At 34.0% G+C, this 25,962-nt stretch overlaps 2 protein-coding genes across 6 annotated transcripts in view; one reads left to right on the plus strand and one right to left on the minus strand.

Annotated features, from left to right (window-relative positions):
• Nucleotides 1-15,142, plus strand: part of LOC125665857 (calcium/calmodulin-dependent protein kinase kinase 1-like) — a 104,003-nt gene extending 88,861 nt beyond the window's left edge. For all 5 annotated transcript variants that reach the window (XM_048898768.2, XM_056153263.1, XM_056153264.1 and 2 more), the window contains 8 exons: nt 50-149; nt 258-283; nt 2,315-2,368; nt 2,792-2,865; nt 6,285-6,372; nt 7,633-7,761; nt 8,786-8,919; nt 10,295-15,142. In XM_048898768.2, the coding sequence (XP_048754725.2) occupies nt 50-149; nt 258-283; nt 2,315-2,368; nt 2,792-2,865; nt 6,285-6,372; nt 7,633-7,761; nt 8,786-8,919; nt 10,295-10,346 (657 nt within the window). In that variant the 3' untranslated portion in view covers nt 10,347-15,142. The remainder of the gene's footprint in view (nt 1-49; nt 150-257; nt 284-2,314; nt 2,369-2,791; nt 2,866-6,284; nt 6,373-7,632; nt 7,762-8,785; nt 8,920-10,294) is intronic.
• A 425-nt stretch (nt 15,143-15,567) lies between these two features.
• LOC125666472 (G patch domain-containing protein 3-like) lies at nt 15,568-24,960 on the minus strand. Its single transcript, XM_048899628.2, has 5 exons — nt 24,531-24,960; nt 22,055-22,551; nt 17,549-17,723; nt 16,485-16,833; nt 15,568-16,286 (listed from the first exon to the last, which is right to left on the minus strand). The coding sequence occupies exons 1-5, from the start codon at nt 24,886-24,888 to the stop codon at nt 16,082-16,084; spliced, it is 1,584 nt and encodes a 527-aa protein (XP_048755585.1). The 5' UTR covers nt 24,889-24,960; the 3' UTR covers nt 15,568-16,081.
• Nucleotides 24,961-25,962: the final 1,002 nt, after the last annotated feature.

Below are 25,962 nucleotides of genomic sequence, written 5' to 3' on the forward strand. Positions count from 1 at the left end.
AATTAAATTATCTGCATTTCCATAGTGCATGCTATAGTTTATTCTGCAGATTGCCGATTTTGGAGTCAGTAACGAGTTTACAGGGAGTGACATCACGCTCACAAATACAGCAGGCACACCAGCTTTCATGGCACCTGAAACCCTCAAAGGTATCCTGTTAGCAATTCGTAAATTTTGTACCCACAAATTCTAGGTGATCTTGACTTCAGATTCCAATGAATTTAGTGAAATTTTTATTTTGTATTTTTGCTTTGCAGAGGAAAAAGAGAATTTTAGTGGAAAGGTAAGGGCATTTGTCATTGCAAAGAAAAAAAATATTATCATCAGCTGCTTCATATTTGCCAATGAATATTTTATTGAACATAGATGTCAACAGCAAACTAACAACACAACTTTATGACAAACGAAATGACCTCAGCTTCTCCATCATCAACTTCCCATGTTTGTGTCATTATCACCTGCATATGGTATTCATGTCTCTCAACTGATTCGATTAGTAAGAGAATGTTCTGCATATCATCAATTTTTGAATGGAGGCAGGCTACTGACAAATAAGTTGGTGTTATGGGGGTTTCAAAAGTTTGCAAATTCTATGGTCATTATAATGATCTAATTTGCAAATACAAGGTATCAATGGGTCAAATGCTGTTTGATGTGTTATATACCAATTGTTAGGCTGTTCTTTATATACCTACAGTAACTGATTTTGACTACAGATTACTCCATGTACCTAATCAAGATATAGGACTCATGGTGGGTGTAACAGGTCAGCGAAATGCTTACTCCTCCTAGACACCTGATCCCACCTCTGGTATGTCCAGGGGTTCGTGTTTGCCCTTCTCTTCATTTTGTATTCTTTATGAGATTGATCACTGTTTGTTATCTTCACTTGTTCATTAGCTGTTTGCATAACTGCAATAATGTGTTTTCCAGTACGTTCTCAGAATCACAGGGAAATAAAAAGATGCTGGTATTGATTGATCTCACGATATGTGGATTTTAAACATGTACTTGTAGTTAGGCCTGGTTGTTCGTATTACAGAGGTGAGGTTACAAAAAGCATCTTTAGGATGAATAGTATAGCTTATTGTTGAGGCTGATACTGTTTGTTTTCTGAAGGTTGTGTTGTTCCATGGAGAGATCAGAGCTATATAATTACACCCACTTACTCCTAAATCTAAAAATCAAGTAATGCTTTTGAAAAACAATTCTAGTATTTCTTTGTTACAAAATTCAATGTGCTACTTGTATTAGCGTTTGGGTACCTAATTTCCTTTGTCGTGAGATGACAGTGTATTGGTAAATATGATTGTTGTTTCAATGGAATATAATTATGATGAATGGATGGGAATATGACATGGCAGGTTTCTGACTCTGAATTTTGAATAGATGTATAAAAAATTGATTTGTCGACATTATTCCATCAAAAGCAAAAACCGATAGCAGGGTTAGTCTAGACTATACAGTCAACAGGTGCAGGTATTGGAGAGAGCAATGCTACTGGGAAATAGAATAATGACCCACACTCCAGACAATTTGATCAAAATTCTCGATGACAAGAAATGACAGGTACATAACAAAAGTGGATAGAAAGTGAAGATTTAGCGGCACTTCCCCCACAAGGTTCCAGGAAAGGTAATGTGTAACCAAAAAAACGTAATAAAAAGGCTGTCAGCTTCCAGACACTTCTGTGAGAACCTGATTAGTGCTGCGGCCCTGCAAGTGCTAGATGACCATTTAAAAGCCATTATTTATAAGTGTGGGGTGTTCCTAGAATGCATAATGACAGGCCTCCTGTCTTAATGCATTTTCAAATTGAATTTGCCTGTGGCAGAGAGAGACATTGAGAAATGTCGTGTGTCTTAGATTGTAAGAGGAGCATCAATTATAATCATTGTACAGGGGATTTTCAATAAATTTGAGTTTGTTTCTAACATAGAATTCTCCTGTATGATAATAAGCTCATTCGTATCGGTGAATAACATACCAAGATGGTTTATATGTGTCAGTAAAATTCTTAATGTGAATTAGGCAGGATATATAAAAGAAATGCTGAAGAAAGATTTACATCGATGTCAGTTTGAGAAAGTTTTGGATCCTCTCCTTACAAATTTTTGAAGAATTATAAAAATTATCAGATCATCAAAATACTGCCCGTTGTGTATTTTGTTTGTTATTTTAATGATGTACAATAATTATTGACAGTTACATGTAAATTACATGATTGTACAACTTGTTGAAATTTCTAGTCTGCAAAGGGTGTCTCCAAGACTACTGACTATAAGCTATCATCTATGGTTTGTTTCTCTTTTAGGCAACAGATGTCTGGGCCATTGGTATCACACTGTATTGTTTTGTGATAGGAAGGGTAAGCATGTGATAGCCATTATCTACTCCCATAGATTTTTTAAAGAGAGATCTATCTTATGTCAAAGATTTTTTTTCCCCTGAAAAGATACCTATCCATTAAAACAAAATACTGTTTACAATCCTATTTTTACTGCATTTTAAATTTTGCTCTTTTCACTATTTGTCAAAACATACAATTAAAATAGTATTAAATATAATAGAAAAGTGTGAACCCACCTGTCAGTGTTGGAAAAAATCCCTGAATAAATGGGATAAAATCTTAGGTTGTTTAGTGTAGTTTGAGTTGTCAGGTCTATAGGGCCAATATCATTGAACTTTAGAGCATCTTAATTAATAACTTCAAGTATTTCTCTCACAATGAAACACTGTTGAAGCAGTGACTTTATAAATTTAGAAAAAAAATGTGTTTTTTTTCATACAGTGTCCATTTGAAGATGAGTTTCCATTAAGCCTTCACAAGAAAATTATGAATGACCCTGTAAAGTTTCCTGAAAAGTAAGTATGAAGCAAACTTACTTTAACATATATCTAATAGGGACAAAAGATGTATGTGTAATTCACTAAGCCCTCAGCCATAGCCAAGTCCAATTGTGGCAAATTTAACTTTGACCTTGATATATGACCTTGACCAGTCACACCATTAACTTTCACTTTTATGTTCTATTAAGTGTCTATCTTGTACAATGTGGTGTCATCATTATTCATTGAACACCAAAGAAATTGTTTTCATGGGCAAAATCCCAAACTTTGGTGCCCAGGAAAATTAATGAAAGTACAATTTAAAAAGTTATGTCCAAGGTTAAAGTAGCAGACAGGCAAAGAGATAGAGAACAGACAAAAAAAAACAACTAATTTCATTGATGGTGCTAATTTCCATTCCCTTGTCATTGTAAAGGATAAGGATAGTTCTGTAAATCAATCTGGAAACAATTTTGTCAATTTCTTTTGCAAATTTTTAAGATATTTGTGAATAATATAGGATTAAACATTCTTTTTGAAGAATTTATCGATGTGTAAACTCCGGACATTTTACTCACAAACTGAATAAAAGTGCAAAGCACTTTTATGTTAAGTTTGTGAGTAAAATGTCCGGAGTTTACACATCGATAAATTCTTCAAAAAGAATGTTTGATTCTTATAATTCCAATTCATTCACTTTATTAACAATTGCAAAAATTTGAATAATTTCCCCGCACTATGTTATTTGTTTTCAGGCGTGTATGAATACATCGCGTTTTCGGATTTATTGATGTGTAAACTCTTGTTCAGCTTTATTTTTGTCCAGTCAAAACAATTGTAATAAATAACATTGGAATTATATTAAATTAGAAATATTTGTTTTATTAAACAATCATTATTCTATAAATTCCACTCAAACAATACAAGGAATAATAGGCTGTTACATTCCTTCTCTGAGGAACTGACAATAGAAAGAAATGACCTTTCTTAGGTTCAAGTCTTAAAAATTTAGAGGAATAAATGTGCATCTTTGATCAAGATGTCTATTTCAACAAGACTTCAGAAAATTTTCCCTGATATGCTGGAAGAATATTTTTTTAATATTAGCATAAACCTTAAAGTTTTCATGTCAGTTCAATCAATACCCATATTTTTTAATAAATATTTACAATGTTGTCATTTCTATTTTAATCCATTTCACACCATGCATCAGATGTGCTGACATTTTCCATTTTGAGAGGAAGTTAATGCTTCATTATAAAATCTAAATTAATAGAGATTATCATAATTGGACACAACTGTTTTCATCTCCTTGTAAAATAACAAACTGTGTAAAAAAACAAAAAACAAGATGTGTTCGCGAAACACTGATGTCCCCATATCGCCAAACTCCAAGGTTAAAGGGGCATGGACACGATTCGAGCTGAAAATTTTCAAATTTTATTTGTCCATTTTTAATGTTTAGAATACTTAAATAGGGTATTTTTAATGGTCAGCAAAAAATTTGAATGTCAGTTTTCAAGGTATATGGGAGATACAGAGCTCACAATTCTTTATGTAAACACGGCTCATATATGCCATGTTTTTGTTTACATAGGTTGAATATACTAGTAAATGTTTCATTAAAAGCAGATTTTATTAATTCACAAGTTAATTCCGAACACAATTAAATAGTTTTTAGCGTTTGGCACATCTCATTTTGTTTTAAACATGCTATTTTAAGCCTGCATCTATATGTAAACAAAAACATGGCAAGAGCCTTGTTTACATAACAAAGAAATGCAAGTGCTGTATCTCGCTTGTAACTCGACAACTGATATTCAAATTTTGTTTTACTATTAAAAATACTGTAATTAAGCATTCTAAACCTTAAAAATGGGAGAGGGGGAAATTTGAAATTTCTTTTAGCTCAAATCGTGTCCATGCCCCTTTAAAATCATGAGGTAGAAATAATGGTACGACAAGAAAGGTCTTGTCACAAAAAAATACACCTGTAAAATATAAAAGCAATACCACAAACCATTCAAAGGTTAGGGCCAAGGTTAAAGTTTTCCAAAAGTCTTTCCATCCACAATTTTGTTTTCAAGCAAAATATCTTCTGAATCAACATAGTGTATGGGACTGCAGTGAAAATTTATGCAGTGGCTTACCATCAATGTATAATGATTTCTGATACAGGTGACTCTCGATGGCTCGAACTTCGATCTCTCAAAGTTTTCGATCTCTCGAAGTGAAATCATGGTCCCGATTTTATTCTCTATATAACAAAGCAAATTTAGTATCGATCTCTCAAACGTTTGATCTCTCGAAGTTCTCGTTCTCTCGAAGTGAAGTTGGGTCCCGTAAAACACATTTCATTGTTTTTCACTCTCGATCTCTCGAAGTGGTGGTAGCTTGTAATAATTTCCGCTTGGACCTTACCTGGATTTTGTTGAATGCCGGAGGGGTAATTAGGTGTTTACATAGTTGAAACATCACTGGTGCTTCTTTGTGGAGGTGACACACTTGAGTATATAATTGGCTAATTGGTCAGTTTACACCTTGCACTGGGGTTTTGAGTCCGGATGATTAAAATTATATATAATCCGACTATGAATAAAATCTATAGTTTGTTTTGACGTGACAACGAGAGAGTAAGTTTTATACATAATTGACTGTTAAATTTCTCGAGTTTGTTCTTTGTGTAAAGTTACTCTAAAACATCGTTTTACTCATTCGTTAGAATTTTTGTTTTGGGTAAAGCGACATAACATTGTGCTCAGCTGTTTAGTTTGCAATAGGAAAGCGTCATTGGAACTTGGTTTTGTATGCCTATCTAAGCATGATTAAAGAACAAATAAATACATAAACTTTGAAATGTTTTTATTAATGCAAAATAAGTTTTTTTTTATTTTGATATCAAAGTACCTGACGAATATGAAGGAAAACATGTCAAAACGATATCATATGATCTTGTTGGTATACATTTCCGGTTTCTGTAAAATCTGAACCATACCGGCGGACCTTCAATTTCCGAATTTCAATCTCTCAAACTATCGATTTCTCGAAGATTTATCAAGGTCCCTTCAACTTCGAGTTATTGAGAGTCACCTGTATTTGGGAATCATACTTAAACACAACAGTTACTAATGAACTAATGGCATGTAGTGATTCCTACCCAAGGTCATTTGCACTAGGATAAGACAGAGTATGGGATTTTGGATTGACTAAGATGATCACCTGGGCTTTATACAAAAATCAGCAGATCAGTTGACTCAGATTAATGACTCCATCTTCAAAATCAATGAAAATCCAATACAAGAATAACAAATATTATTAGTTTAGACAGTTTCCATAGCATATCAATTACATTATCTCAAACTTCAATGATTTCTGTAAAATCCACATTTTCCCCAGAATAAACTAGTCTTTGACAGTTTTCACACAGTCTTACTTGTGCTTTTGTTGTATCTCAGGCCTGTTGTGTCAGAGAAGCTGAAAGACCTTATCCTAAAGATGTTGGACAAAATTCCTGATACGAGGATAACCCTACCCGAGATTAAAGTGAGTAAAATACATTCTGAAATGCTGTAAAAGTAGAACCCTATCCGAGATTAAGTTGAGTAAAATACATTCTGAACTGCTGTAAAAGTAGAACCCTACCCACGATTAAGGTGAGTAAAATACATTCTGAAATGCTGTAAAAGTAGAACCCTACCCACGATTAAGGTGAGTAAAATACATTCTGAAATGCTGTAAAAGTAGAACCCTACCCACGATTAAGATGAGTAAAATACATTCTGAAATGCTGTAAAAGTAGAACCCTACCCACGATTAAGGTGAGTAAAATACATTCTGAAATGCTGTAAAAGTAGAACGTTTGATGAGAAGGAAACCCTAACGAAATTGTTGAATAGATTCAATTTGTCAGAGTTTCATCTCGCCAATTTTTCATTTATCAAAGTTGAAGTTCAATAAATACATGTATAATGAGGATCATTGGTGTAGACATATTAATTCTTTAGATAATCAACCCTTTGTAAACATATAGGTTTAATTGATACTACCAACTACTTTTATCTTAGAAGATGTAATCAGATGATGTAATCATTATCAAGCCAGTTTGATCGGCAGGTTTCCTGCCTCATGCAATTTTACATTGTAACCATAGTTTGGGTTCAGCTGAATTCAACCGATGCAACATGACTACCAAAAAGTAAAAATGATGACTTAAGTAAATTTGAATGACCTATTGTGTGACCGTGCTTTAGATATTTGACACAAGTTCATCAATAGGCAAAGACAATATCCCCATTGTACATTCAGAGGTTTATTTTACGTTCGATTTGAAAATTGGAATAAAAATTAAAAAAACCCAAAAAGGAACATTATAATTGCACACTTTACGTATTTGATGACTGTTACAGATATCAAGTAAAGAAAGATTGAAAGAGCAGAGAGAAATTCGTCAAAGTATTCTCTTGCCAAATTTTTCAGATCAGAAAATCGTCAAACTTCCCTCTCATCAATATGACCACTTTTATATGTGATGAAATAAATGATAATACTTTACATTCTAATTACCTTGATACCCAGTGTACGCTAAAATAAACAAATACTGTGCGATACCATGCTGTTGAATAATGAAGCAGAAATTGTTGCAGTATTGTGCGATACCATGCTGCTGAATAATGAAGCAGAAATTGTCGCAGTATCATAACTTGATTACTTTTACAATAGGTAAATTCAAATGCATATGCAATTGTATTTCCTCTTATCTAAACTTTAGTATGCATATGGAAGTGAACCCCTGTTCTTTTGTAGGAACATCCCTGGGTGACAAGGGATGGAAAGGAGGCCCTCCCTACTGAGGAGGAGAACTGTGTCCTTGTGACCTTGACCGATGAGGACATTGACAATGTGGTCAAACATGTTCCAAAGCTGGATACTCTGGTAAGTTTATGCACATTAGTTTCAAGTTGAAGCTAATTTTTGTGTAGATTTCAGCGTGTGATATCAGAATCCTTGATTTTCGATTTTTACGGATTTGATCCCCCTCTCCCTCCAGATGTTGTCTTGAAACAAGAGGCTCATGGGTTGTGACAGTCCCCAGATTACCATATAACAAGATAGCTAAAAATAGAAGTGTTGCTTATTGTCTGAGAACTGGAGGGCATCATTACTGCTAATCATTAAAATATTACTTCATGATTTCTCAGAATAATTAATGTTTAACTTTTGCATGAAGTGACCTACTCCATTCCTGCTGTGATAATATTCAAAATCTTCAAGACATCATATGGCCACCTTCCTAAAAATTTGAGACTGATTTTTTTTTTTACTCAGTGATCCAAACTCACTTCTTGGAAAGACCATTTTAAAAAAGATGTATGGGGGGGGGGGTATTCTGAAGACTACATCCATTCTCAAAACATGATTAATGACTTTAGTACATCAGAAAGGAACTTAAGTTTTGTACAGGTATTCAGATTAGCTTTTAATTCTTCAAGTCAAACTAACCTGAAGTCAAATTTTTATGTATTCATCATGACTCAACTTTCAGTACATCAGAAGAAGTTGGGGGTAATTCTTTGGTGCATGGAAAAGTTTAAATTCATTGCACTCCATGTTTCATTACATATTGACAATTATAAGAACTTTAACTTGCATACTTTAAGAAAATCAAAAGATATATTACACTAGATGAGGAATGAAAATAGATTGTATGGTGCTCTATGACAAGTAGCCTTTCAGCTTCTTTTCAGTAATAAATCATGTTTCTTTATATGAACCTGGATGGACGTAATCTTTTGCCAGACTCCAAAGTTATTTTGCATGTTGGGGACTGTTACGGTTAATTATCCTTATTGTGAAGAGAGTGACATCTCCATCAAGAGAATACAAAACAACTCTTTACAGAATTGAACTATACTTATTCTTTCAGACAATAATTGTATTTCAAAATTTGTTTTTTCAGATTTTGGTGAAGAGCATATTGAAACAAAGGTCATTTAAGAATCCATTCAGGGACAAAGCATATATCAAGGAGGAATTTCAAAAAAGTGGACGTTCTAATTCCGCTCCAGACACATTCCATAGGGTGGTTAGGAGGTATTGCAGTAACTGAACTTCTCTTTAGCGGACGTTCTAATTCCGCTCCAGACACATTCCATAGGGTGGTTAGGGTGTATTGCAGTAACTGAACTTCTCTTTAGTGGACGTTCTAATTCCGCTCCAGACACATTCCATAGGGTGGTTAGGGTGTATTGCAGTAACTGAACTTCTCTTTAGCAGACGTTCTAATTCCGCTCCAGACACATTCCATAGGGTGGTTAGGAGGTATTGCAGTAACTGAACTTCTCTTTAGCGGACGTTCTAATTCCGCTCCAGACACATTCCATAGGGTGGTTAGGGTGTATTGCAGTAACTGAACTTCTCTTTAGCGGACGTTCTAATTCCGCTCCAGACACATTCCATAGGGTGGTTAGGAGGTATTGCAGTAACTGAACTTCTCTTTAGCGGACGTTCTAATTCCGCTCCAGACACATTCCATAGGGTGGTTAGGAGGTATTTCAGTAACTGAACTTCTCTTTAGCGGACGTTCTAATTCCGCTCCAGACACATTCCATAGGGTGGTTAGGAGGTATTGCAGTAACTGAACTTCTCTTTAGCGGACGTTCTAATTCCGCTCCAGACACATTCCATAGGGTGGTTAGGAGGTATTGCAGTAACTGAACTTCTCTTTAGCGGACGTTCTAATTCCGCTCCAGACACATTCCATAGGGTGGTTAGGAGGTATTTCAGTAACTGAACTTCTCTTTAGCGGACGTTCTAATTCCGCTCCAGACACATTCCATAGGGTGGTTAGGAGGTATTTCAGTAACTGAACTTCTATGTAGTGCTGTGGTTTCATCATTACTGAACAAGAATATTACTGGTTAAGCAACACCTCAGAATCAAATAATCAACAAAGTACAATTTCTTCATACCAATGAAAAATGTAATTTTGGCAAAACCAAGAAATTTTATGTCCTTGAAAATGAATCGAACCATAGCTTGTGCTGTTTGCCATTAATGTTTTTGTGTAGTTAATTATGTCTATGAATTTGTCCTGAAGAGACAATACCTCACAGAATTTTGTACGAGACTCATTGTCCAGGATTTATTTTCCCGAGGAGAATCTTACGTAGTTATGTTGTTAACAAGTACATCCCTGAGAATAATGGTGGGATAAAATTTTCCATGAACTGGAACAAAGTTGTCATTAATTTCAATACTAGTAAAATTATACACTGTTTGGTGTCAATTGAATCAAAAATTGATTATTTTAATATGTTAGTATTTTAGATTGTGTTGGTAAAAGCATCATTATTAAAGATCAATGTTCTAGACAACAAAGCAGAACCAAAAAAAAATATTCAATTAATTATTTGACCAAAAATTCAACTCAGTTTTATTTTATTTATTTATTATTCTTTTTTTGCAGGAAAATTTCTGCAGAGGCAAATGTGGATAAGCCTTTGGCAGAACATTTCTAATACCGGTACCAGTGTCAGCCACCTCAAACTCCATATATGCAAACTACAACAAGAGCACCACTTATGCATTCATTATTCAAGATTCCTTTCCCCATTTCAGTGTTAATATCTGCTCAAGAGCCTTGAAAAGTTCGCCTAAGTAATCTTTTGAGTATCCTTAGTGCATTCAAGCAATTTTTACTTTAATATTGTGTTTCTCAGTTTTGATTTGTATTGACGTGTCATAGATGTTGTTTCTCACATGCCATTGGTGCAAACTGAATTTCATGACTAATTTGCAGATATGATGAAGATAATGTTAAGCCAATCATTTTCTTTAGTTGTAGTCTATTTTTAGAATAGATTTTGTTAATACTAAGCTGTACAGAGATTTTTTTCTCTTTGTACTACAGTGTAAATATATGTGTAAATACAATATATTTATTATATAATTTATATTTATGTGATCTTAAAGATGAGAAAATCAAAATAATATATATGTGCATAGATTTATTTATGGCCATATGATTATTATGTATCAGTAACATTTACATATCTGGTAGGTAATATTTTATTCTTTGTTTTTCTTGGAAAAAATACTAGGAGTCTTAATTTTGTGTTTAATTGTATTGAAATATTTGTTTTTTATAACTTGGAATATACATATATTATATATACATGTATATACATTCCCACATATGTATGTGTGTGTATATATGTATATATACATACACAGAGAGATACACATATATGTGGGAATGCTGAAACATACAAAGACTAAGGTCCTAAACCCTACTATTGAAAAGACAGGGACCAAATCTCTTACCTCAAAATAGACTATTGTAGTTATTTTCATTTTAATCATTAAAAAACACTTCAGAATACTACATGTCATCGTATGTGTGTATATTTTGACTGTATGTACATTTACTGTGATTAACAGCTATTTTCTGTGGTTGAAAATTTTTGCGATGTGATCCCTAAAAGTAAAAAATTCCTTTCTCCGTTCCAATTTCTGCTATTGCATTATACTACAAAAAATTATTGATGGGATATGACTACCAAATGTTTAGGAAAAATTATAATTTTAAGAACGAAACTTTCAGACAAGAACTTTTTAAAATTGTATTACAAACAGTTAAAGCAATGTTTTACACTCAAACCACTTAAAGTTCTGTGTAAGAGTAGACTAACCATCATTAAACATCACAGAAGAAGACAATATTAAGTCATCATAATTAAATGCATGACAATACATTGTGCACATGATGGGAACTTGTACCCTTTGAATTATTTTGATCTTGGGGACCAACACTCCAGTAACTGACCGTTTGGCAGAACTTTATGTATCTTAAGATTGGCATGTTGACCATGTTCCCAGCGAATCAGAAATAAAGCTCCACTGTTCCACCACTCTACTACTGTTTGTGAATTGTTTTCAAATAATTTTTATTTCATACCTCAGGAAGCATCAGATCTTAGAAGTGCGGCGTTAGCAGTATTGAAATAAAGGTAAATTCAGGCGTAAAACTACCTTGACTTACAAAATCACTGACTGTCCAACTGCCCTTGGGAATAACTGAATTTAAAACATTTTTACAATTGTAATTTTTGCAGATTTTTCCTATCGGAAGAAAATGGCTGGACTACCACAGAAAATACGTTGTAAATACGATGTGATGAAGGTGTAACAATTTTAGTTTACACTGTAGTTTGTGTTAGAGTTTCTGTATAGTGTAGAAAGAAAATATATTCACCCTATGGGGCTTTCAGTAACATCACCAGTGAACTTAACTGCTCAATGAATATTCATCAATCCACATCATGGTTCCATATTTAGTGCTTTATCTCATGAAAGCTGATCTTTTTTAGTATGCAGATTCCAAAATTGTTTAATTACATAACTTTAAAAAATTTCTTTGAGCCTCTAATGGGACATGTATCAGATATTGTCCTTGGTTACAATGTGATTAAATTCAATTTCTTTAAATACTTTACCTTTAAGCATCATTTACAAATAGAACAATATACATCTAAAAATAATTTTCTAGCTGACAAGTGAAATTGTTCATCCATCGAATATGATAGCATTTTTTCTTCCTGGATTTTTTTGGTACTCGATATATATTGAACCAGATGACACCATAAATTGAATCGTAGAAGACAGCTTATTTAAAAAAAAAACTGCACCACTATGGAAAGAAATTGAAAGCTTTAGGGAAAAAGATATAAAAACTGAATTAAGCTACAGTAAATAATGTCTGTGTATAATTACAAGTATGTGATTTAGTTCATAAATTTTAGTTTTGTTAGTCTTGTATTTATTAATAACATTTATGGTCATATCATAACTAGCAAGTCTTTTTATAGCTCCAAAGATTGCACTATATACTAGGAATATATGCATATTTTATGAATCACTGCATGCGACTCAATTTATAATGTACTTTACAAAATTTACACTGTAGATGTTGGTCATTTGTACAGAGAGTTTCTGTATTTTAAAGTAATTTTCACCTCGTTTTGTAAATTAAGCAAAATACAATATGACATAAAATGAAATAAACATTAATGGACACCAGGATGCTTTTATGTACAGGTATTATTGCTGCTACTATTAAAACAGCTACCTATAGCTACATAGGACCCCGTACAGCCCTGTTATTTGATAATCACTTTGTGATTGCCCATGTACACTTTCAGTTAACATTTAAGGATGGATTCTTGTCATCATTCAGACATTAATATGTGCCATAAGCGAGTGTATTTTCTTCAGTTAAGTAAGTAAGTAATTTTTATTTAAAGTCGGAACTATATACAGGTAAACAATAAACATGAGCTAAGAGCTCTTTAACCGACTATATAGCATTAAAAAAAACCACAAAGCACTAATGATATATAATTGCATGCATAGACATAAAAACAGAAATTTGAAATATAACAGGACGCATACATGTATACAGACATCACAAGTCATGCATATATATACACAGGGACTAGCTATATTAAGATGCGCATGCAGCACTGAAAACAGTTTGCAACACAAACATAAAAATATGGATATATACATAGAATAAATAAATATGCATACCTAAGAGTTCAGAACTGTGTGGGTCATGAAACCACATTACTCTTTCTTTTACTTAGTTTGTACATTGAATGCTAAAATGGGGGTCTGGGGTACTTGAATTACAAGTATATAGGGAACTAAAGCAAGAAAAGATTTTCAAAACCATGGGCCTATATGGGAAGAAGTCATTACTAATAAAAGTTACAGGATCGATATAGTATTTGTAAGATATCATGAACTTGCTACCTCTCTTGAGAGTCATTTTAAATGCCCTATTCATATTAAGTTTTTCCTAAGGGAAAAAAGAAATGAAAATCAATTTCCCCTCTTTGTTGTTTGATTTGATACCCCTACTGTATTTTGTCATTATGTATCATATTGCACCTTAATGAAATCACAAGTAAATACAATTTATATATTTCTAGGTTCTTCGATTGGAAAAGAGAGTGACCTTGAAATGACGTTGACGGACACTTTTCTGTACATTAAAAAAACCCAGTAGATATTTAGTTCTTGCAGAAAAAATATCGCATCTCAATGCATCCAATATAAGAAGAATCCATCCTTAAGAAATAACCACTTTAAAAACTTTACTGGGATATGAAGTGGGGTGGTCACATGATCATATGCTGTGAAGCTGAGGGCTTCTCCTTGCATTATATCATGTATTGCACTACATCATATTCCTGGCAGTAACATCTTAAAATGGTTGAGATAAACAGGCAGTTATAGAATATGACAACACCAACAGTACACCACAAAGATCGACCCAGTGACCCCAAAACAAAGGGAAACCTCCTCAAGTTTTCAAATCCTGTGATATTATTGAATATGATGTCATGTCCCAAGGATTTCCATCATCATCATGTTTGTACTTTTGAGATGGATCGTTGGGACAGAGTAAAGAGGGGCTCAGTTTGAATGAGTTGAGGAATGGGATGTAGAGTCGTGTAGCTAATGTTTGTATATTTGAGATGGATGGTTGGGGCTCAGTTAAAGTTTGAATGAGTTGAGGAATGGGATGTAGAGTCGTGTAGCTAATGTTTGTATTTTTGAGATGGATGGTTGGGGCTCAGTTAAAGTTTGAATGAGTTGAGGAATGGGATGTAGAGTCGTGTAGCTAATGTTTGTATTTTTGAGATGGATGGTTGGGGCTCAGTTAAAGTTTGAATGAGTTGAGGAATGGGATGTAGAGTCGTGTAGCTAATGTTTGTATATTTGAGATGGATGGTTGGGGCTCAGTTAAAGTTTGAATGAGTTGAGGAATGGGATGTAGAGTCGTGTGGCTGATGGTGATGCTGTGTCTATACATTGTATTACTTTTTTAACAACTTCGTCTTCCTTTCTGAGCTATTGATTTATTCTGGTTACACCCTTTACGATCAATATGAATGCTTCGAACTGGTGACTAATGTTATGACCTTTGACCCCCCCCCCCCCCCCCAAAAACTTAATTGGAATTTGGACTTTGTTTTGGTATGTTTACATAACACAAGAGTACCTTTTAAAAATGCATACATAGGGTATTAATTTTTGACATTGCATGTATCATATTATGTCAGAGCTGGTCTCTGTTACAGCTTTGGTGTAAAATTTCATATTTTTGTAATTATTGTAATTTACAATGCACTTAGGGTATTGAATATATGTTTTATTGTTCCCATTATTGTGAATATTTCTAAAAATTACTTTGATGCATTGATTGTCGAATTTCAAATGAATATTAAATTATGACAAAGACTCGCAAGGATTTTGTGTTAAATTATCATACTAGTGCAAGACAAACCAGCAGTGATAGGTTTAGCATGGTAGGAGGAGAATTAAGCAGTGAAATATTCTTTTACAAGGTCTTGTTAGTATTGATGAACCTAGTCCAAGGATACAACACAATGTGCGAGTCATTTAGCCATATTAAGTACTCGCATAAAGTAAAGAATCTACAATATATGGCCAAGTCCATTTTGTCACAAGATCATATTATAAATCATTATTTCACTATCTATACTATTGGAATGCATGTTCAAGAAAATTCTTAAAGGGAGGAAACTCTTCTTGCTGATCAAATGCCATCAGAACACCAACAATGCATATCTCTGCCAACAGCATCATCTGATATGGTGGACATTTGTAAATGTAGAGCCTCATCACAAACAAATTGAGACTGAAAAGCAATTTAGTTTCAAGTAAAACTGTTACTTGCAAAATTTATTGAAGCATAATAATTCTTTCCTAGAAATAAACATAGCATTGAAACTGGGACCTCCTCCCCTACAGCATCTTAGCTAATGGAAAATGTTGAAAGTTTACAGACAGATGCTGGACAAAATGCAATCGGAAAAACTCACTGGAAATTTCAGCTAAGGTGAGCTAAAAATTATAACATTGACATACATTAAAACGATATAATGTGATTCAAACCTGCGCATCTGTCCCAACATCAAATTCATACTGAAATTTGTCCAGATTAACTTGAAGACAAACACTCTGGTAAACACAAAATCCTGGTGGAAGCAAAAATCGATGCTTGTTTAATGTTATTTTAATTTTAACATCACAATATCTATTACACATACTTCCCCTGATAAAAAAAAAGATAATTGCCAATAATCTAATGATAAATGAATTCATTGCATGTCAATTGTTACATCTTTGATTGAATATCAATACTGAGGTTTTATTGCAGTCTTCAGTTATCAATAAATCCCTGGCTTTCCTGTGGTTTGGTAAAGTCTACCCTGTCCCGGTACTTGATGTGATAATGATGACCCCTTCTCAGCAGCGGTTCCTGCGGGTCTGTCTTGGAGTGATCATCATACACAGTAGAAATTAGAACCTCCCTCTCAGCTCTTTGAGGTCTTCCTTTTGGCCTGACCAGCTTTTCACCCCTGTATCTAAAAAGGACATTCAAAACTATATTAAAACAGAGGTAATCTCTTCAACTTATGTGAAAGGAAAGAAATTCAATAATACCCCTTACTACATGAAAAACTAGCCATACCCAAATCTCAATAGTTAATATAGTAGATGTAAAATATACTGCAGCAAAGATTACAACTCTGTAGATTTTATTAATAAATTAAGTAGGATACCCGAATCCTTTTCTCTCTCTAGGATTTTGCCCATCATTCTCCAAGGCCTCGGCAATCCCTTTGACTGAAGATCCTAATCCCTCCCCTTCTTGCCAGCCCTGCTTTTCTAGGATCTTCCTTCCCACTCCTTTGGTATGAGATTCAAACTTTCCTATTTTGTGATCTTCCTTGGGAGCTTTAAGCTTTTTACCAATGCCCAATGTGAACCTGTCTGTAGCCTCTTCCCCATCCCGCCGCCGTTTTTCTTGTCTCATGGTCACATGATCTCGGGCATCCTTGTCTCCTGCTCCTTCCTCATAATACACACTCATGTCTACGTCCCAGTCATCTGTTGTTTGTTCATCAAAGTCTGAAAATGTCAGATAACATTTGTAACAGTCCTATGATATGTGTTACAGATATATACTCTTATTACATTTAATTCTGTCTGAAAGAGCACAAATCAATGGGACAAACAATTCTGATTCATTACAAACATATTTCAATATGTCCAATAACTTCAAAATATGTTTTAAAACTACAGGGAATGAAAATCACTTTGCTGTGAATGTGAATTCATTATAAGCGTGTTCACGTTAACCATGTTTTACTGTACATAAATTCTCCCTTCTAACGACACCAAGGGTAACCTGGCCAGAAGTTGTAGCTTGCTTCCACAATTTTACGTCACTAGAAGGGATACAAACTAATTCCTACAGAAGCCATTAACTTATAGTGTTCTGATTAATGGAACGCTGAATCCTAGATTGAGACTGCATATCAATTGTGTGTTTATAGTGGGTAAACAGGTAATATATAACATTAAGGTGGCTATGCTGGAAATAGAATCAGTGAACTAAGATTAACCCATACAAACAACTGAGCCACATTTCACATACTACAGAAAAGAATTACTTATCATATCATAGGATGCTTGTATCTGGGTAGAAATACATCAAATTAAAAGCAGGGCGAATTTGTCTCAAACTATTCTTTATTTTCACCTTTTGTGATTCGTACATTTTAGTTTTCTTTTAACCGCTTAACACATTTAAACCTTTCCATTCCTTGGTTATCCCCCCTACCTCCTTCTTGCTCCTGCCAGTACTGGGCATCTGTGTAGAACACCAGTCCACTCCCTCCCTTCTCCCACTTCAGTTCTATCTCCTCCTCAAACAAGCGATCTTTGTTTCTCTCTTGGTTTGTTGGGTCATCTGTAAGTGCCTCATGCCTCTCCCACTCCTCACAACTGTCCTCATCCTACAAATACATTTATATCTACAACTGTCCTCATCCTACAAATACATTTATATCTACAACTGTCCTCACCCTACAAATACATATCTACAACTGTCCTCACCCTATAAATACATATCTACAACTGTCCTCATCCTATAAATACATATCTACAACTGTCCTCATCCTATAAATACATATCTACAACTGTCCTCACCCTATAAATACTTATCTACAACTGTCCTCATCCTATAAATACATATCTACAACTGTCCTCATCCTATAAATACATATCTACAACTGTCCTCATCCTATAAATACATATCTACAACTGTCCTCACCCTATAAATACATATCTACAACTGTCCTCATCCTATAAATACATATCTACAACTGTTCTCATCCTATAAATACATATCTACAACTGTCCTCATCCTATAAATACATATCTACAACTGTCCTCATCCTATAAATACATATCTACAACTGTCCTCATCCTATAAATACATATCTACAACTGTCCTCATCCTACAAATACATTTATATCTACAACTGTCCTCATCCTACAAATACATTTATATCTACAACTGTCCTCACCCTACAAATACATATCTACAACTGTCCTCACCCTATAAATACATATCTACAACTGTCCTCATCCTATAAATACATATCTACAACTGTCCTCATCCTATAAATACATATCTACAACTGTCCTCACCCTATAAATACTTATCTACAACTGTCCTCACCCTATAAATACATATCTACAACTGTTCTCATCCTATAAATACATATCTACAACTGTCCTCATCCTATAAATACATATCTACAACTGTCCTCACCCTATAAATACATATCTACAACTGTCCTCACCCTATAAATACATATCTACAACTGTCCTCATCCTATAAATACATATCTACAACTGTCCTCACCCTACAAATACATATCTACAACTGTCCTCACCCTATAAATACATATCTACAACTGTCCTCATCCTATAAATACATATCTACAACTGTTCTCATCCTATAAATACACATATCTACAACTGTCCTCATCCTATAAATACATATCTACAACTGTCCTCATCCTATAAATACTTATCTACAACTGTCCTCATCCTATAAATACATATCTACAACTGTCCTCATCCTATAAATACATATCTACAACTGTCCTCATCCTATAAATACATGTCTACAACTGTCCTCATCCTATAAATACATATCTACAACTGTCCTCACCCTACAAATACATATCTACAACTGTCCTCATCCTATAAATACATATCTACAACTGTCCTCATCCTATAAATACAGATCTACAACTGTCCTCATCCTATAAATACATTTATATCTACAACTGTCCTCATCCTATAAATACATTTATATCTACAACTGTCCTCATCCTATAAATACATTTCTATAACTGTCCTCATCCTATAAATACATTTATATCTACAACTGTCCTCATCCTACAAATACATTTATATCTACAACTGTCCTCACCCTACAAATACATATCTACAACTGTCCTCACCCTATAAATACATATCTACAACTGTCCTCATCCTATAAATACATATCTACAACTGTCCTCATCCTATAAATACATATCTACAACTGTCCTCACCCTATAAATACATATCTACAACTGTTCTCATCCTATAAATACATATCTACAACTGTCCTCATCCTATAAATACATATCTACAACTGTCCTCACCCTATAAATACATATCTACAACTGTCCTCACCCTATAAATACATATCTACAACTGTCCTCATCCTATAAATACATATCTACAACTGTCCTCACCCTACAAATACATATCTACAACTGTCCTCACCCTATAAATACATATCTACAACTGTCCTCATCCTATAAATACATATCTACAACTGTTCTCATCCTATAAATACACATATCTACAACTGTCCTCATCCTATAAATACATATCTACAACTGTCCTCACCCTATAAATACTTATCTACAACTGTCCTCATCCTATAAATACATATCTACAACTGTCCTCATCCTATAAATACATATCTACAACTGTCCTCATCCTATAAATACATATCTACAACTGTCCTCATCCTATAAATACATATCTACAACTGTCCTCATCCTATAAATACATATCTACAACTGTCCTCACCCTACAAATACATATCTACAACTGTCCTCATCCTATAAATACATATCTACAACTGTCCTCATCCTATAAATACAGATCTACAACTGTCCTCATCCTATAAATACATTTATATCTACAACTGTCCTCATCCTATAAATACATTTATATCTACAACTGTCCTCATCCTATAAATACATTTCTATAACTGTCCTCATCCTATAAATACATTTATATCTACAACTGTCCTCATCCTATAAATACATTTCTACAAATGTCCTCATCCTATAAATACATAATATCTACAACTGTCTTCATCCTATAAATACATATCTACAACTGTACTTATCCAATAAATACATATCTACAACTGCCATCATCAAATACATTTATATCTACAACTGTTGTCATCCTACAAATACATTTTTTCTAGTTCACCTGAGCTAAAAGCTCAAGTGAGCTTTTCTGATCGCCTGTTGTCCATCGTCTGTCTGTCTGTCTGTATACTTTGAACATTTTTTACTTCTTCTGCAGAACCACTGGGCCAATTTCAACCAAACTGATTCTCTGTATATTTGTATGTAAAACTTATCCCTTATTGTGGCCCCATCCTGCCCTTGGGGGACATGATATGAACAATCTTGAATCTACTTTATACCAGGAAGCTTTCAGGTAAATCTCCACTCTTATGGCCCAGTGGTTCTTGAGAAGAAGACTTTTAAAGATTTTCAATCCCCTATCTCTTAAATCTCCACTATGTCAGGAAGCTTTCATGTAAATTTCAGCTTTTCTGGCCCTGTGGTTTTTGAGTAGATTCTTAAATAACCCCACCCTATTTTTGTGATAATCTTCCCTTTGAAGGGGGAATGACACTTCATTTGAACAAACTTAAATCCCCTTCACCCAACGGTGATCTGTATGAAGTTTGGTAGAAATTGGCCCATTAGTTCTGGAGAATATGATTTTCCTATAGATCAGCATGTAAAACTTTGACCCCCCTATTGTGGCCCCACCCTACCCCAGGGGCCATGATTTGAACAAACTTGAACCTACTTTATACAAGGAAGCTTTCAGATTAATCTCTATTCTTATGGACCAGTGGTTCTTGAAAGGAATTAAGACTTTTAAAGATTTTCCCTATATATTAACATGTAAAAATTTGATCCCCTGTTGTGGACTCTACCTACCCCTGTGGGTCAAGATTTTACCAACCTTGAATCTCCACTATGTCAAAAAGCTTTCATGTAAATTTCAGCTTTTCTGACCCCGTGGTTCTTGAGAAGAAGAATTTTAAATGACCCCCACTCTATTTTTGCATTTTTGTGATGATCTTCCCTTTGAAGGGGGAATGGTTCTTCATTTGAACAAAATTGAATCCCCTTCACCAAAGGATGATTTGTACCATGTTTGGTTGAAATTGACCCAGTGGTTCTGGAGAAGTCGAAAGTATGAAAAGTTTACAGACAGACAGACAGGTGACGGACAATGGGTGATCAGAAAAGCTCACTTGAGCTTTCATCTCAGGTGAGCTAAAAAAACAATAACCCAGCACTTATCAGGCTAGGATAAAACATAATCAATGGATGGGATGTATATTGAGCAGTGTTTCTGTGTGTCTGTCTGTTCATCCATCTGAACCTTGTGGAAAAGAAAACAAGAGTACTAATAAGGCTGTAATAATCAATTTACATTCCCCATAATGAAAGGCAAAAACCTGTAATTTCTCAAGGTCAAGGTCATACTTTTAAAGGTGATTATGATGGGGGAAACAGTACTAATAAGCCTAGGATCATTAAACTTGGGGTATATGTTACCCATGGGGTTTGAGCCAAGTATATTTTGAAAAGTAATAATTTTGCTTCTCAGGTTAAACTTTTTAAAGTGAAATCTTTCTTTCAATTTGATATCAAACTAATAAAGCCATCTTAGAAATAACATTTCATGAATATTTTCAAATATTAGAAAAAGTTCTGAAAGAACACTAATCAGGGCATTTTTCAAACAATGAATGGTTTATTGTAATGTTGTTATTTATCTTCGATTACTAACTGTTTTTCTAAATATATTGGATGGGTGCATGTTTTGCAGAGTGAGCATTGCTTGTTTGAAAGAAGATATCATGGAAATTTGAGAAAAAAAAGACTGGATTGCTTCCTTATTTAAACATCATATTTCATATGATCACCAAACCAAAGATCCACTTTGTCCTTACATGTTCCGAGTCACTGCCTTCCTTATGTATCATATTCTCCTCAATGTTCATCTCCATTCTTCTCTGGGTCTCCGGGTCTTTCCTGGTAACTCTACTGTATATCATTGGTTTCTGTTGGTCTGGACTATCAGTCTTATCTTCATAGTCCTCCTCACTCACAAGTCTATGCCCACTACCAGATAACACATTCTCTACAGCAGGTTCTGCATCCTGCACTTCCTCTATTTCACCACCATAATCAAAAGAAACATTTCCGTATCTGTTTTTTACTCTAGTCTTAGGGAACTTAAGTCCTAATTTTTTAATCACAACAGGCGGAAGTTTACATTGACGAATAGCATCCATGAAAACAGCTGTTGGTGTTCCTACATTACCGTTTGGCATTGCTGCAGGGGGATGTAACTCTGGAAGTCCCATTAAATCTTCTTCTGTGAATGCTTCTCTGTCATGTGGAACTTCTTTCAAATCCCCTCTCGTCTTGTACTTTGAAGACAATTCTGTTTGAAGATATTCAAGGATTACATCAATTTGCCCCTTATTACTAGCAACATTAAATTAAAAAGACTTTACCTTAGTATTTATTTGGTTTTGCATTGTGTTGGAAACCAATGGCATCGCCATGAAAGGCATGCAAGTATGAACAGTCTTAGACAAATGTTGACAAATCTGTGAAAACGCATTTGTTAACATTTGAGCTATGTAATTGTGATCTTTTGACTCAGGGTATGTTTTTGAAAATGATGCGGTTATGAGAAAAGCATACCTTTTTAACATTAAAAGTTTACAAACAAAAATGCTTTCACATTTCAGAGGAGTTACGAGATTGATCACTGTTATCTTCACCTTTCATTTCAGAGTAAAAACATATTAAATGTCAGTCAATGCGACAGGTCTTCCAATTTCACTGCAATGTCTGCATTATACTCCAGCTAGCTAAATTAACGTAGTTCCACCCTCCTGTGACATCAAAATATTTTGCAAAGTCAATGATTTAATAAGATTTATGCATGACAGGAACATAAATTTTGTTGGAGTCTTTTTGAATAGTTATTGTAAAAAATATTGTTAACCATAAAATATTTCAAAAGTCTAAGTCATGTAATGAGAAATCAATTCTATGTTTCAAAATATTAAATCCAAGGGCAATAACTCTGTTTCCATTAAATCATTTATCAATTCCATTCTGCAATAAATTTCCTTTATTTTTCACAAACATTTTATATATTTTTCAAGAATTGTTATCAATACTATTATATTATTATAACCAGTTTTTGTGAAATTTTGATAATGCTTTAAAGGAAAATTGCAATTTTCTGACATTGATAACAGCTATATGTGTGCTAATTGATAAAGAATTTATTAATACCACAACATACTTATTTTATTAATTTTTATTTGTTACTAAGATATATTATTAGAAGAATCAACACACAACTATAAGATTGAACCTATAATTCTAGAGCGATGGAATCACCTTCAGGTTCCTGAGTAATATTTTTCTTCTACGTAATCATCAGACATGAATGTATAAATGTTTGGGGTTTTTTATCATTACTCATATGCTATTCCTTATATCTTGTTCTTTTCCATTTTTATTTCTAATACATTTTAATACTGAAGAATGTGTCATTAGAAGCATAGGGATATTAACCAAGGCTTTTAATTGTACACTGATTATGTCTACTCATGGGTATACATGTACAATTTTCAACCTTAGGCTTCTTGATAGATAAGTATTTTCAGGTGTGGTTGTAGAAGAAAGTAGTATACATGTATATATATGAAAATGAAATCCACCTTTAGTTCCCTGGAATTCTAAGCAGTAATTACATAAAATCAGTTATGGCATACATGAAAAAAAGGCCATTTTGAAAACAATTCACAGTTTCAAAATTATGATCTTTTGAATCATATGAGTCACAAAACATTGCTGGGTGTTACAGGGTGTATGTTTGCTCCAGAATGAGAACTATCTAAAGCTTTGCCTTTCATTTTTAGGGGTTTCTGTAAAAAGGTATGTTTTGCCAGAAAACAAATCTGATATACCTCAAGACAGGTTGTGCATGATAATTCACTAAAAATTAGGAGAGGAGATATTTGATACAATTTTAACATTGTGGCTTGTAAAAATTATTTAATAGACCAAGTGTACAGTCTTCAACTTTTGGACTGTACCTAATACTTGCTGTTGGATCTAAGATCTAGTTTAGTGTATCCACAGAAACCGGTAATTTCGTCTGTAATAATAATAGTAAGGGTCTATACCATAGCAACTGCTTAATAAAGTTTTATTAGAGGGTGGTAAGGCATAGACCCCCTACTTTTATTCTTACAGACAAAATTAACGGTTCCTGTGGTGAATCTGCCAATAAAGTTCAAACTCATTACGGCGACATTCAATATAATCGCGTTTTAGCGAGAATATCTCGCTATAGGGGAAGTGTTCCCAACCTGTTGTAAAGACTGAAGTACCTACCCTCCAATTGTTGTATTCGAACTTTTGAAACGTGACAGATTTTGGGAACTGATTCTCCATTGCTGTCTAACCAGTGTTTTCTATGATACATCTTATAAAATTCCTCAAATCTGTCTCTAAAAACTTTAACAACACAACAACATGTGTTAGTGTTTGTATTCGCAGCAGGAACTGGGTCGTTTGCTTGACGTTTTTTTAACTGGACCTCAGGTCGATGTCTAAAGTGGAAACATTTAAATCCATTGGTCTCTATGAACTGAGAAAAGAAATTTCTTAAATCTGATGAATGATAATCACGCGGAATATTGTTTACGATAACAAAAACTGTAGCCTTTTCAAGGCTCATATTTATAGTCATGTCCAGTGACTTTTTGTTTCACTTTATATTAACTTCCGGTGTAAACAGATATCAATCGGAACCTCTCGAGTGTGTGTGAGACATACGAGGAATTCCGATTCCATAGGTAATGGTACGTTTCGCCCCAAAAGACGTTTCGCCCTAGGATGGTTTGCGCCAATTTTGGGTGCGAATATTGTCACGGGCATTTCAGTGTATTGCAGTATATACATTTTTCCTGCCATGTTTGCAACCTTCTTTTTTCATTTAACATTTCTTATCCTATAGTCAAAAATGTTCACCTGTCATTTGCTGGTATAGTGAGTTGATCAGTGGGAGTGTACCAGACTGTTGGTCTTGTACTCCCAGCAACCAAGACAGCTTACAAGTGTTTAACATGACGAAGAAAAAAGAAAATGTGTACAATGATATGAGATGTAATACTTGTAGTATCACATTCCACTGTTCAAATTCATCTTACTGAATACAGTATGCAAGTATAATACACATGTACGTACAGGATTTAGTTGTTCTGAGTGTTTTATGTCTAAAGCAGGGAGGTTAAAATAATTATATGAATGAGAATAACTGTACTATATGAATTTTGTTTTTAAGAAAACATTTGTTGGCTCGATTACAATTGTATATGTAAATATATGCAATTATACAATCTTACTTCTATGACTAACCTGTAAATCGCCTATAATTTGTATTAATTGTTATATTTATTTCACGGTGTCATGAAAGGGATACACTGGTACACTGGTGAAAATACAAGATTTATTATTGATCCATTTCGATCTATTTGTGGTTGTGTTAGAAAGTGCGCATGGGAAAATGAGAAATAATTTCTTATTGTTTCGTTAGAATAATTCCTTATCGATAACATGCATAAAAGTTCTTAATAAACGAATTTTAAAAAAGCTTTACTGTAATCATTACGTTTCATTATTATTTCGGCATTATTAGACAAATATTATGAATAATTTACGATTTTACAGCAAGCAGGCGCGTAGCCAGAAAGAAAATGAAGTGTACGCAAAGAACGTCAATGGGTCTGGTGACCGTCTTGAGGTTCTGGAAGCTCCTGAATGA

Source organism: Ostrea edulis, chromosome 1, assembly GCF_947568905.1.
Source record: "Ostrea edulis chromosome 1, xbOstEdul1.1, whole genome shotgun sequence".
In the NCBI taxonomy this organism is placed as follows: Eukaryota; Metazoa; Mollusca; class Bivalvia; order Ostreida; family Ostreidae; genus Ostrea; species Ostrea edulis.

Excerpts from the sequence above, each read along its gene's own strand:
- LOC125666472 (XM_048899628.2), bottom strand. The coding sequence starts at position 24,888 with ATGACTATAAATATGAGCCTTGAAAAGGCTACAGTTTTTGTTATCGTA. Across the intron at positions 17,724-22,054 it reads AAGGCAGTGACTCGGAACAT|GATGAGGACAGTTGTGAGGA; the intron begins GTAAGGACAAAG and ends ATGTATTTGTAG. Across the intron at positions 16,834-17,548 it reads CTGGCAGGAGCAAGAAGGAG|ACTTTGATGAACAAACAACA; the intron begins GTAGGGGGGATA and ends TGACATTTTCAG.